General features: G+C 43.3%; 1 protein-coding gene across 5 annotated transcripts in view; it reads right to left on the bottom strand.

Annotated features, from left to right (window-relative positions):
- The window catches only part of camta1a (calmodulin binding transcription activator 1a), a 1,261,560-nt gene that overhangs the window by 1,208,424 nt on the left and 38,401 nt on the right, over positions 1-14,735 (bottom strand). For all 5 annotated transcript variants that reach the window (XM_038821445.1, XM_038821446.1, XM_038821448.1 and 2 more), the window contains exon 2: positions 7,916-8,034. In XM_038821445.1, coding sequence (XP_038677373.1) covers positions 7,916-8,034 — 119 coding nt within the window. The remainder of the gene's footprint in view (positions 1-7,915; positions 8,035-14,735) is intronic.

Below are 14,735 nucleotides of genomic sequence, written 5' to 3'. Positions count from 1 at the left end.
TCCCAATTCAAGTGTACATATGTTTGTAAGATCTGAGTTACGAATCAACCAACCTTTGCAAATGTAAATAGAAATTGTTTGTTTGCATTTACTTGTCTACAAGATGCACGCAATTTACCACGGCTCTTTTGACAGAACCTTCCAAACCCACAATTGCTACCACCTGGAAGGACAAAGGCAGCATACCCTTCCCAGTCACACATGATCCTGACTTGGAACTGTATCGTCATGCTTTCACAGTCACAGAGATAGACTTTCAATGAAAGCAAGGGGCTGGTTTAGAACAGTGGGTTAAGCAGTTGGCTTGTAATGAGGAACAAGGCCAGCAGCGCGGGTTCAATTCCCGTACCGGCCTCCCCAAACAGGTGCCGGAATGTGGCGACTAGGGGCTTTTCACAGTAACCTCATTGAAGCCTACTTGTGACAATAAGTGATTATTATTATTATATAGCGTTGCAGCCCGGGGTCACGGTCAATTGAGGGGCCCCAAATGGAAAGGTGACTGCTGCTGTGTGAACACCAATCAGAGACTTAGTAGCTCGTAATTTGCTGATCAGCTCATGAGCCTAACAACAAGCAAAAGCAAATTACAGCGGATGCTGGAATCTGAAACAAAAACAGAAAATACTGAACAATCTCAGCTGGTCTGACAGCATCTGTGGAGAGAAAAGGGAGCTAACGTTTAGCTTTTTGGGGAGAATTTGATTGGAAACCTTTCGCAATTGAATGTTGATTATGAAAGGATTTCTAAAAGCCAAAGAACGAATACTTTGAAGAAAGGTGTGAGCGCTGGTCCGCTGGGTGTTCAGTGAGGAGTGCGGTGGGGAGTGTGGTGTGAGGAAAGATGGTGGAGGTGAGCTCTCCGAGTGGGGCCGCTATGGTAATGATAGAAGCGCTGGCAGAGGTGATGGCAGCTGAGTTTGAGAAGCAGTTCAGCAAGCATTTTGAGCGGCATGGTAAGGAAATGATGGTGTCTTAAGCAGTCAGTGGAAGACTCGGCCCCGATTAGGGAGGCGATTGTGAAGATGTCAAAGACGGTGGGGGAGTATAGTGAGATGCTGAAGGGGGTGGAGGCAGTGCTTTCTTTGGATACCAAACTGTTAAAGGTGGAGGACAGTAACAAGAGCCTGAGAACAAAGTTCAAGGATCTGGGGCAGAGGTCCCGGTGGCTGAACCTGCAGATCGTGAGGCTGCCTGAGTGTATGGAGGGCCCGGGTCCGACGGAGTACTTTTTGGCAATGCTTGGGAAGCTGTTGGGAGAGGAGGAAGAACCCTCCCCATTAAAGCTGGATAGGGCCCACCAATCGGTCCGGCCAAATACACGGGCTAACGAGCCATCAAGAGCCGTTAAAGTTTGCTTTCACAGCTACCAGATGAAGGAGAAGGTGCTACGATGAAAGCAGAACCGTGAGGGGAGGTAGAAAGGCAGTGGTATTCAGATATACCAAGACCTCACGGCTCTATTGCCAAATTTGCAGATGACATAAAAATAGGTGGGACAGTAAGTTGCAGTGAGGAAATAAGAACCGTACAAATGGATATAGATAGGTTCAGAGAGTGGGCCAAAATGTGGCAGATGGAGTTTAACGTGGATAAATGTGAGGTCATGCATTTTGGTCAAAGAAATGGAAAGGCAACTTATTTAAATGGGGAGAGACATTGGGGTGCTCTGGTGCAGAGGGATCTGGGTGTCCTCATCCATGAGTCACAGAAAAAGAGCATGCAGGTGCAGCAGATAATAAGGAAAGCAAATGGAATGTTGGCATTTATAGCAAAAGGAATTGAGTATAAAGTTAAGGAAGTGTTGTTGCAACTACACAAGTCATTGGTAAGACCGCACCTGGAGTATTGCGCACAGTTTTGGTCCCCTTATTTGAGGAAAGATGTAGTGGCATTAGAGGCAGTTCAGAGGAGGTTCGCTAGATTGATTCCAGAGATGAGGGGTTAGTCGGAGAGATGGAATAGTTTAGGCCTATAGTAGAAGAATGAGGAGAGATCTAATTGAGTTATGCAAGATGCTAAAAGGTATAGATAAAGTAGACGTGGAGCTGATGCTTCCTCTTCTGGGGCATTCTAAAACGAGAGGTCATAATCTTAGAATAAGGGGTAGCAAGTTTAAAACAGATTTGCGGAAAAACTACTTCTCCCAAAGAGTTGTGAATCTGTGGAATTTGCTACCCCAGAGTGTGGATGCAGGTACAGTGAGTAAATTTGAGGAGTTGGATAGATTTTTAATTGGTAATGGGTTGAAGGGTTATGGAGAATGGGCAAGATGGTGAAGTAAGGCCAGGATGGGATCAACCATGATCACACAGAGTGTTCGGCTTGGGATGCTAAATTGCCTACTATCCCGGATATGGGCACAACACACATCAGTTGACCCTGGGTGGTGGTGATGGTGGTGGTGTGGGGGTTTGGAATATGGTATTGGATGCAAAGGTAGACCATTCCAAACCAATTCTTTGTCTCCTTCATTTTTGGGGAGGGGCGCAGAGCATTGGCGGCATTAAAAAGGGAGATAGGCGGAGCAGACCTGGGCGATTTCTACACCCAGGAGGCAAGGAGTTCTCTTTCTTCACGCCAGTCCATAATGTCTATTCACATATTAATATTTTTATCATGGACGGTAGCACAAGTGGCTTCACAGCCCTAGGGTCCCAGGTTCGATTCCCCACTGGGTCACTGTCTGTGCGGAGTCTGCACGTTCTCCCCGTGTCTACATGGGTTTCCTCCGGGTGCTCCGGTTTCCTCCCACAGTCCAAAGACGTGCAGGTTAGGTGGATTGGCCATGCTAAATTGCCCATAATGACCAAAAAGGTTATTGGGTTACGGGGATAGGGTGGACGCGAGGGCTTAAGTGGGTCAGTGCAGACTCGATGGGCCAAATGGCCTCCTTCTGCACTGTATGTTCTATGGTGAGGTCCCTGAAGCCAAGTAGAATATTTGACAATTGTAATTTCAGATCATGCAGAGCGGCAGGGTGGCGCAGTGGTTATCACTGCTGCCTCACAGCACTGAGGACCCGGGTTTAATCCCGGCCTCGGGTCACTGTCTGTGTGGAGTTTGCACACACTCCCAGTGTCTGCATGGGTTTCACCCCCACAACTAAAAGATGTGTAGGGTAGGTGAATTGGCCATGCTAAATTGCCCCTTAATTGAAAAAAAAAAGAATTAAGTATTTATAAATTTATAAAAGAAAAATAAAGTAATTTGAGATCATGCCTCGCACCTGTTACATGTGGCGGAGAGCTTAGATGTAGGGTCGTTAGCTGATCTGAAGTTGTGTGCGAGGGTGGTAAGGACAATTAATGAGAATATTGAATTTATTAAAAAATAGGTTGTGCCGTCGGTGGTGCAAGGAGAGATAATTGCATAGAAGGCGCAGGTGGTGAGGGAGGCGAGGGACGAGCGGCAGCAACTATTGGATGTGATTCTGGAGGTTGACAGTAAATATGTGGAGAGTCCCACCCTGGAGCTATTAGCTAGTAGGAAGGTATTGCAGGCACAGTTTAACCTGCCGATCACGGGTAAGGCAGAGGGCCAGCTGCTAAGCGCAAAGGGGGTGATGTATGAATTTGAAGAGAAGGCCAGCCAGCTGAGACGGCATGCAGCTTCCCGAAAGACAGGTGCAGGATATGGTAGGTGGGCTGATGGCTGCGCCCAAGAAGGTGAATGTGGCATTTCCGGCATTCTATGAGAGGCTATATAGGTCGGAACCACCGGAGGATGAGGATGAGTGTGTTTTTGGAGGGGTTGGAGTTTCCCACATTGGAGGAGGAGAATCGGGAAAGGTTAGAGGAACCAGTGGGGGGGGGGGGGGGGGGGTTAGAGGAAGTTCAGAAGGCAGTTGGAAATATTCAGACCGGTGAGGCGCCGGAGCCGGATGGGTTCCCAGGAGAATTTTATAAAACGTTTGCCCATCAGCTAGTGCCGTTGTTAATGAAGGCTTTTGAGGAACCAATAGCTCGGACGCCGTTCCCAGAGATGATGATGCAGGAATCTATCTCGTTTCTTCTGAAGGAGAAGGGGCAGCATGGTACCACAGTGGTTAGCATAGTTGCTTCACAACTCCAGGGTCCCAGGTTCGATTCCAGGCTTGGGTCACTGTCTGTGCGGAGTCTGCACGTTCTCCCCGTGTGTGTGTGGGTTTCCTCAGAGTGCTCCGGTTTCCTCCCACAGTGCAAAGACGTGCAGGTTAGGTGGAGTGGCCATGATAAATTGCCCCTAGTGTCCAAAAAGGTTGGGTGGGGTTACTGGGTTGCGAGGATGGTGTGGCAGCATGGGCTTGGGTGGGGTGCTCTTTCCAAGGGCCGATGTTGACTCTATGATTCTATGACCCGGTAAAATGCGGGTGGTATCGGCCGATTTTGTTACTGAACGTTGATGCAAAGATGCTGCTGCTCAGATTGGAGGAGTGCCTCCCGTGTATTAGAACATACAGTGCAGAAGGAGGCCATTCGGCCCATCGAGTCTGCACCGACCCAATTAAACCCTCACTTCCACACTATCCTGTAACCCAATAACCCCTCCTAACCTTTTTGGACCCCAAGGGCAATTTAGCATGGCCAATCCACCTAACCTGCACGTCTTTGGGCTGTGGCAGGAAACCCACACAGACACGGGGAGAACGTGCAAACTCCGCACAGACAGTGACCCAGCAGGGATTTCTTGGGGAGGATCAAACAGGTTTGTGAAGGGTAGGCAGCTGTCCACTATGCGGCGTCTGTTGAATGTGATCCTATCCCCGTCAGAGGGGGTCATTGTGGCGCTGGATGCACAAAGAGTTTTCGATAGGGTTGAGTAGAAGTATATGTTTGCCGTTTTGGAGCGGTTTGGGATTGGGCCCAAGATTGTGTCATGAGTGAGATTGTTATACAAGGAACCCAAGGCTGGTGCTTGCATGATAATATGAGCTCAAAGTATTTTCAGCTGTATAAGGGAACTAGACTAAGTCCCCGCTCTTATCTTTGTTGCCGCCCGAGCTAATTTGGGCGTGTTGCTGTTTCGTTTGGTGGGCACTCGTTTTAGGTAAATGGGGTGCATGTAGCGCAGGATTGGGCTCAGCTTCCTAAGTTGAACTTTACGAGCCTGGTGGATAGGGTTAAGGCGGACCTACAAAGATGGGATAGCCTCCCTCTGTCCTTGGCAGGCCAAGTGCAGTCCGTGAAGATTTATATTTTGCCACGTTTTTGTTCCAATTCCAACACGTGTGTTTTTTTTGCCGGGGTGGAGAGCCCAATTTCTTCCTTTAGTTGGGTGGGTACGGTTGCAAGGATTCATCAAATGGTTTTGCAAAGGAACCAGCAGTTAGGACATATGCCGTCACAGAGTTTGATCTACTACTATTGGGTGGTGAATGCGGAAAAGATGTTCTGTTGGTGTGGTGACCAGAGGCAATGTGGGTGAGGGTGGAGTCGGGCTCATGCAAGAGGACGGGGCTGCAGTCGCTGGCAATGGACTCACTGCTGTTTTCTCCAGGGAAGTATTCAGGTAATCTGGTGGTTGTTGCAGCGTTGAAAATCTGGCATCAATTTTGGCAGCATTTTAAATTAGGTAGGATGCCGAAGCAAACACGAATTGTGATGCCATATGTTTGAGCTGGCAAGACTGGATGCCAGGTTCTGGGGCTGGGTGGATGGTATGGGGGACTTATTTTTGCACAGGGGGGTTTGTGAGCTTGAAGGAGCTGTCAGAGAAGTTGCGTTTCTGCAGGCAGAAAGCTTTAGTTATCTGCTGGTGAGGGACTTTGCAAGACTTTGCAAGAAAGGTTGTCCCGTCATTTCCGGTAGCGCTGCCATCCTCACCACTGGAAAGGATTTTGACGATCCCGGGGTTGGAAGAAGGGAGTACCTTGGGAATTTATGGGAGGATAATGGCGGAGACTACTCTGTCCCTGGTGGGGATTAAGGTCAAGCAAGAGGAGGAGCTGGGGGTGGCATGAGAGGAAGGGGTATGGTGTGAGGCCTTGCGTAGGGTCGTGTGCGAAGCTAAGGTTGATACAGTTGAAGGTGGTACACCGGGCACACTTAACCCACGTTAAGTTGAGTCGGTTGTTTGAGTGGGTATAGGGCTAAGCTGAGTCGGTTGTTTGAGGAGGTGGAAGTTAAGTGTGAGCGCTGTGGGAGGGCTCAAATAATGTGCATATGTTATGGGCATGTCCTTAGCTCGTGAGATTTTGGGTCTCCTTCTTCAGCACCAAGTCAGAGATTTTACAGATGGATTTGGAACCCAGTCCCCTAGTGGCCATATTTGGGATGTTGCAGATGGGTGCGGGGGTGGTTGTCTTAGCCTTCGCGCCTTGTTGATCGCAAGCAGGTGAGTTTTGTTGGATCGGAGGTCAGCTTCTCCACCCAGTGCTGGGAGATCTCATGGAGTTCTTCCATCTTCAGAAAGTTAAATACTCGTTAAAAGGTGCAATTGAGGGGTTCTACAAAAGATGACGGCCGTCTGTGTTTTTTAGAGAGTAGGCACATTCAGCTGTTGGGGCGGTGGGGGATGATGCTGCGGTGTTTGGTTGTTTGTTTTGTATTTGTTAAAAAATGTTTCAAAAAATATTTTACTTTTTTTTTAAAGATATATAAAAGTTATGCTAATACCATGGCTACAAACTATAAAATCAATCCAAGGATAGATGAACTTGGAGTACTTTTATAATCAAATTCTTACAGCAACCAGTTATTAAGATAACTGTTGCTTTAATTTGACACCACTTTTTTAAAAAACAGGATGAATTAATCACCAGCCAGCGCTGTTCCTGAAAAGCAGGTTTCATTACTCATTGCTTCCTCAATCATAAATGCATAGAAAAATGTACACATATCAATAAAAATTAGATGATCCTCATGAAAGTTACAGTTCTTTAACATTTACCAAGTGCATGTGTGCTTGTGATAATCAATATCAAGTCAACTCAGAAGTTTCATTCAGTATAAAGACATTCCACATCTCCCTATTTTTTCAGGCTTGATTCAGTTACCAAAAAAGAATCTTGCACTTTAAAAATTGTCAGTTATCAGATCTTCACAGAAACCCCAAAAAATGGCATTGTAAGAACAAACTACAGCTACAGATACTTCAGAAACCCATTCCTACTTTGCAAGAAAATCACTAAGAGCTGCAACCAACTGACTCCAACAGGAACATACTAAAACTCTGTCCAATGTGACAAAACCTGTGAGGTTTACATCCAGTCCAAGGGCCAACAGGGATTATTCAGAGAACCCGAGGGACTTTGCTAATGCTGCCGTCCTTCATACAAGAGACTATATGCTGGTGGGAAAACAGTGCTTTGGAACTAAAAGCAGGACAGCCTAAATTGAAATGCCAGCACATCATCTCAATCTAAGGAACTGGGCACTGCATTTATAAAACATCCCCAAATAAAAGCCTTCAGAGAACTGTGATAACTTTTGAAGATCATATTTTGTACATTCAGACAACATTGTGGAACACTGATTCAACGTATTTTTCATGATGGAGTAGCAGCCACTGAAGCAGAGGAAAGAAGAGATTTGCTCAGGGTAGACAACCACTTGCTCATCATCCAGAGCCATTCATGTACACTTCCTGATGAACAGTGAAAGATCATTAGCACATCATACAAACAGATTACCTGCACTTGTCGATATGGATGATTGTGTGTGCATGTTCAGACCTTGATTAGTTGAGCTCCGGTAATATTGTACTGGTGTTTCCACCTGTTAAACCTCCCTGTTCACATCCAAACTTATTACCTTTCTGCATCTCTTTTGAGAAATCAAACCACGGGTTTAGATACAAGTTCTTTCACCTGCCATTCTGACAAAAACAACTGCTCGCTCTGAAGCAAAGCTTCCAGCTAGAGAGACAATTCCTGAAAAATTACCAGGCCACTTACAATCAGGCAGAGTCAGTAGAAACAAACACTTCACAGTACCTCATTTGTGTTCCAGCGGTGTCTTTCCTTTGGTAAAGCAGAACATTTCGGTAGACATTCGAGTAACTTCTTGGGCAAAAATATTTTCACATGACTGCCATTGCTGTTCCCATGATCATCTGAAATGAAGTGAAATGGTTTGAATTACTGATTGACGGGTCAGTGCAGCATTAAGAATAACAACTACATGTTAAAAATTTTATGGTAGAAAGTCAGTAATAAATTTTAAACATCTGAGGAAGAATTATCAAGATATGTGTAATTCAAATATGAAGTATTTTTCTCAGTCCTTAGAGGTTTAATACAACTTATTCTATCCTTTAGATAAATGTTTGAATAAAAAAGGGCACAGTTAAATTTTTTTTCTTCCCATCCCAACCACCTAAGTTTCTGACATCCTAAATGTCAGCCTTGGCTCAGTGATATTATCATAGCATATGAAAATCTGACTCAACATTTGACCATGTAATGTAGACTAACAGCAGTGCAGTCCTGAAGGAATGCTGTGCTGTCAAAGGTGCCATCTTTCAAATGAGATATTAAATCAAGGACCCGACTATCCTCTCACGTGTGCTAACATTCCTCACACTACTCGGGAAAGAGCAGTTGAGTTCTCCCTGTGAGCTGGCGACTTCAGTCAGTCACTTTACCGTATACTTCTCACTTACTGCTGATGGTGAAGCCTCGCTGTGCAAAAGTTGTTGCAGGAAAACTCAACCACCAGTGACTCCATTTCAAAACAAAAGTATTTCATTGCATGTGAGGACTTTGAAATGAAAAAGGTCCAGCATGTAAACGCAAATGTTTAGGGGCGGCGCGGCGGCACAGTGGATAGCACTGCTGCCTCACCCCACCGAGGGCCCAGGTTCGATCCTGCCCCAGATCACGTGTGTGTGAGGTTTGCACATTCTCCACGTGTCTATGTGGGTCTCACCCTCACAGCCCAAAGGTGTGCAGGGTAGGTGGACTGGCCACACTAAATTGTCCCTTAATTGGGAAAAAAAAATGTAAAAGTAAATGCAAATATTTTTCTTTCTTCTACTGATGGTGCTAACTCTTGCTGAGTTTTGTGCCAGATGCCTTTGATCACTTCACTGAAGTAGTCCTTCCTTTCAAACAAACCTAGACAGCAAGTCCTGAAACCTATCTCAGCAAGCTATTCAAACAATGCAAGCATCACAGCCAAACCGGAGCCTGTCGTGCATTTTATCAGAAGAGGTTACAAGATAGTGTTCAAAAACACAAGTCCCAATCAGTTTTTGACTTCCGAATCAGAGAGGTACGGAGGCCAATTGTAGCATCTGTACTTCTGGAGGTGGCCAATGAATTCAAAACAGACCAGAAGTCAAACTCTGTTCTATATTGTACAGTATTATAGAACATTGCACACATTGTTTATCCATGGTCCTTTTCATATCTTAAACATATTTAACCAAATTTTGACTCCAGACAGAGTAGTTACTGTATTCTCCAGTCCAAAATGAAAATTACACAACAGTACAAAATTATGGATTTCATTTTCAGATGTAATTTTCATAAGGGCGACACAGTGGTTAGTACTGCTGCCTCATAGTGCCTGGGACCCAGGTTTAATTCAGACCTTGGGTAACTATGTGTGGAGTCTACACGTTCTCCCCATGTCTGGGTGGGTTTCCTCCAGGTGCTCTGGTTTCCTCACACAGTCCAAAGATATGCAGGTTAGGTGGATTGGCCATGATAAATTGCCCCTTAGTGTCCAATGGTTGGATGAGGTTACAGGAGAGGGAGTGAGCCTGGGTGCTCGTTCATGGTCGGTGCAGACTCGATGGGCCAAATGGCTTCCTTCTGCACCATAGGTATTCTGTGATTTATTTTTGTGGAAACCTAGAAACACTCATCTCTGCTGTTGTAATTCTGCATTGCAGTGTTCACAAAGCCTGTTTGTACTGCTGTGCTATTTCCACCATCTGGGGAATACCCTCCAGTTTATACAATGAATTCTGGGTAGACAATCATCATGATTAGTATTTAACTTTGGAGCTGTAATAAAACTTTTCCGTTTTCTTGTCACAAATAAAAGCTCTCTCACAAATCAAGGTTCTGCATAAACACCAAGCACTTCATCGAAAAAGAAATGGCTGTTAAATAATTACACAACAGCAGATACTGTAGATCTTGGATCACCTGGGAAAATAACAGATAAGCAGGAAGTCTCTCAAAGATGCTCCAGTGTCCTGGGATGGTTGCCAGAACATTTTTTTAAAATTGCCTATTACTCCCTCTATATTTTCCGATTCAATTAATCTTCAATTTTACAACCCTGGTGGTGTTTTCCATGTTGGTGCCTTGGCCGTTCAGTTTGACTTCTTATTTTAAAACAAGTACTGTTGCTAGAGTTTTCCAGTAATCAATGACAAAATTATAACTTCGTAATGATTGTAATGATATTATTGCAAGTTTACCCATTCATTCAGGAGGCTTTAATCATTGTGACATCAAGTGCAGGGACCATCACACTGATATTACTAAATACCACCTTGTAACTCACTCATAAAACTGCCACTATATAAATATTACAACATTTAAGAAAATTGAAAGGTTATCTCAATAGGATCTTCTTTCTCCTTCCATTAAGTCACTGATTCATTATTGGGCTACAAGTCAACAGACACAAGTAAAATAACTAGAATAATTCTTCACACACGAGTCTAGGTGATAACAATTAAAGCTATTAGACCACATGGGCAACACAAAACAAAAACACAATTTTGTCATTGCCCATTTCCACACATGCTCTTACTAGCACGAATCAATAAATAGGAATCTGAAATAGAAACAATGGCTGATTTTGCAGTTTTAGGTCAGGGGCTAGGAGGCCAATTATATCACGTCAACTGACATTACAACTGACATCAGCTAGCTCAGCACAGACCAGGAATTAAACCTCGGACCTTCTGCCCGAGATGGCTGTTAGATGCTAACTTTACCACCTGAGCCATCCAGGGAGTTTTGATGCAGTAATTTAATCTCATAGTTCAGATTACTATTATAAACGATTACTGAATCTCGCCATTAAATTACCGCCTTGTAACTCATTTCCAGGTATCGATTATCTTGTATAGTGTACTTCCTGGCAAACTGTTTTTAAAAAAATCTTACATTACTCCACGGCGAAGAAGCTGAAAGTCTGCAGCATCACATGATGAACGTGTACCCTTTCGTCTAAATCACTACACCTCTACTACAGCATTTCCATGGTTAAAAAGGAGGGAGGAAACTTTTCAAGTGGACTATATATTAGGAAGAACAATAAATAGTTGTCAGCAAGTTTAAAGCTCTTGTGGGTTGAGACATCATCAGAAGTCAAAGTCAGTGATTTATTATCCTATTCCTCTTATCTAAAATATTTCGACAAGTTTTGAATCCTTCAGGTCTCAGCTATTCAAGAAGCTACAGCCCTTTAAAATTGAAAAGTTATAAGCTTTTATATAGTTGTATCCTAATTTCAACAAGCAACTTTCTTCGAACAAGATGGCAAAGTAAAATCTCTCTCAAAATGTATTGGTAATATGAGCTCTCACACCGATTTGCTTAACTGTATAAATTCTAACCAGTATTTTATTGATGATTTTGGGAATGCTTTCCATTTCAGCACCCAGCATCAGGCACATCTGGTAATGGGCAACATATGTTAGTTGCAGAGTAAATATTCCACTATACTGTCCTATAAAGCATTCCCAAAGCAAGTGCATAATAGATTTCTGTACCTCCAGCATAGCATGATTTTCTTCCATTTCCACATGCATTATCCATCGAACTATAGAAAAGTTACAACACGGAAAGAAGCCATTCAGTCCATCATACATGCGCCAGCGTAATACAAATTAGATGCCCTCTGTTTTGCAGCCTTGCAGGTGGCAGCACTTCAGGTGCAGATCCAGGTACCTTCCAAATGAGGTGAGGATCTCTGCCTCCACCAGGAAACCTGGCAGGGAATTCCAGACACCACCATTCTCTGGTTAAAGAACTTTTTCCTCCGGTTCACTTTAATCCTTCTACCAATCACCTTAAATCTGTGCCCCCTGGTCAGTGACCTCACCACTAGGAGAAAAATGGTCTTCCCTGTCTATTCAATCTAATCCTCTCAATCTTGTACACCTCAATTAAGCCACCCCTCACTTCTCCGTATTTTCTCTGGATAATATAGTTCAGAACCGAACAGTCGCCGGAATGTGGCGACTAGGGGCTTTTCACAGTAACTTCATTGAAGCCTACTTGTGACAATAAGCGATTATTATTATTAACACGGCATAATCATGTACTCTACATCCATATCCATCAGCTGTTATCTTACAACTGTTCAAATTCATTTCACATAGGGCCCTTGCATCCAGCATACCAGTAAGACTTTATCCCATCTGAATGAGCTTGATTTAAACAGAAATTGTCATGTGAGAGTACCTTTAAGAAATGGGTGTTTACTACTGCAGTGATATCAGAGAGTGGGTGGAGCTGGGCTGTCTGTCAGCTTTTTACTTTCGTTTTTGAGCAGGCTGGAGGGTGTGTTTTAGTTTCGTTTTCAGTGTTGGAGCTGAAGCCAGACCAAGCAGGTGTACTGCTGTTCTCTCTGCCGGAAAAAGACTATCTCTTGATCATTTGGGGAATTCAGAATTATAAATGTTCTCAGTAGTGAATGTAAACCTAATGTGCTTCTGGTAAAAGATGTTTTAAGTCACATGGATGTTAAAAGGAAAGCTGAAAGGATTACTTAGTGTTGTATTCTTTGGGGGTTGTATTTGAATTAATGGTTGCTAAGATGTTCACTGTATGTTTTAAAAAGGTTAACTTGAGTTCATAGAATAAACATTGTTTTGCTTTAAAAAATACTTTTCCATTTCTGTTGTACCACACCTGTAGAGTGGGCCATGTGCTCCCCATAACCACAATCTAGTAAAAGTTGTGGATCAGTTGAACTCCATGCTACACTTTGGGGTTCTCTAAACCCTGGCCCATAACAAAATGCAAAAAGACTAATCCACTTTATCAGTTGGCCCCATAGGAGTATTTCTTCACCATTAATGGTTTGATGCAAAAATGAAATCAAATTAAGTATACTTTCCTCACCTATTTTTTATAACTGCAAATAACAATTTTGGATATTTTCAAAAGTTTAATTTCCAATTATTATTCCACAAAGGTATGAATTTGCATTAAGTCATTATACAGGAGAATGTGTTATGACACCCTGGGCAAGAGCACGGTCAATTCAGCCGCATATGCTCCGGAGTCACAACACGAGTGAATTGATCAAAGCCTGTAGTTTAAAGATGGTAATAGTCTTCTTTGCAGAGTCATTCATTCAGGGTCCCGCAGGTTAGCAATACAATATTTACAGGCAGTAGGCTTTCGTGAGAGACATTTTAGCTCATATCAGGGCCTTCAGCTCAAGGTTCACATTCAGGCCCAAATCTTTCTGTATAGACACTTTATTTCACATCATACCTTGCGTTCAGCTTGTGGGCTAACTTCAAGCCTGCATAGTCTCAAAAGAATGACACCCAGACTTCTGGAGACAGTCAACCCCCACAGTTGCCTTATGTAGAGAACTAGTTGGATCTTTTTTGGAGAGAGCTCGTTAGACCCCTTAATCCAGGCTACAGAATCGAAAGTGAAACCAAACTGGAACCTCATAACTCTGAAAACGTTCCAGTGGGATAATGTCCAATCATCACCTGTTACCAGGCAGAGCACAGCCTTTTGGGCGATTAATTGGCCACCAGCCAAATCAAACCGAGTCATCACCGACACCGGCCAGTCTGCCATCACCAGTCTAAAACAACACATCCCTCTGAAATCTTCTGTTTGAATTAAAGGCACAGGCAACTGCTTCCTGTTGCTTGAATTAAAGTGACAGGTTGCCTGAAAGACACATGTCCATAAATCGTCCATGAATCAAAAATAAAAGAAAGGTAATAAGGGAATCAACAGGGATTGAACAAGAACAAACAGGCAGGATCCTGACAAATTTCTAATCACTGATAACATGTTTCAAAAAATTGGCAAAAGGAATTTACTTTGAAACTGGCAAAAGATTTTCTATTGATAGAAAATATTTCGATAATTTAACTTTGAAAATACTTTTGCGACTAAAACTATGACAAAAACCTGTCTCAGTGCTATAATACTGTAGTGTTCTACAAAAAGTGATACCTCAAAACTTATTTTTTTCTTCATTTGCCTTCATCTGCCATGTTTATGGGACTGCATAATTGAAGTACCATAAAGTCATTATTAGAACAGCTCCATTGATACTGAATAAATTCAACATGTTATTTAATTTTGAGCATTGCAGATGTGGAAGAGTTCAGGTTCAATCCATGATCTTGACCAAGTGAGCTAATCTCAGCCAGGGTTGGGGGCTATGATTGATCTCAATGCTTCTGGTATTGGGGGAGGCAAAAACAGGAGGTGATGCCCAGGATTCATCACCCTGAAAATTATAGCAGCCTTATCATTACACTATCACCACAGTTCAAATCCCACCATTGCAAGTTGTGAAAATTGACTCAAATAAAATTGGTAATTTACAGGCTGGTTCAGGAAAATAACCATTAAAGCTTCTGGACGGTCTTAAAAACACAACTGATTTATTAATGCCCTTCAGGAAAGCAAATCTGCCATCCATACCTAGTCCAGTTTCCATGACTCCAGTCCCATACTAAGTGGTTAACATTTAATGTTCCCACGGCAACTGATAATTGGAAACAAGTGCTGCTTGGCCTGTGATGGCCACTTCCAAAGAACAAAAAAAAAGTCATGCTCATTGTGAATGTATAAAGGT

This window comes from Scyliorhinus canicula, chromosome 16, assembly GCF_902713615.1.
Source record: "Scyliorhinus canicula chromosome 16, sScyCan1.1, whole genome shotgun sequence".
Lineage (NCBI taxonomy): Eukaryota > Metazoa > Chordata > Chondrichthyes > Carcharhiniformes > Scyliorhinidae > Scyliorhinus > Scyliorhinus canicula.
The sequence above is the reverse complement of the archived record's forward strand: the minus strand, read 5'-3'. Positions and strand labels throughout refer to the sequence as shown.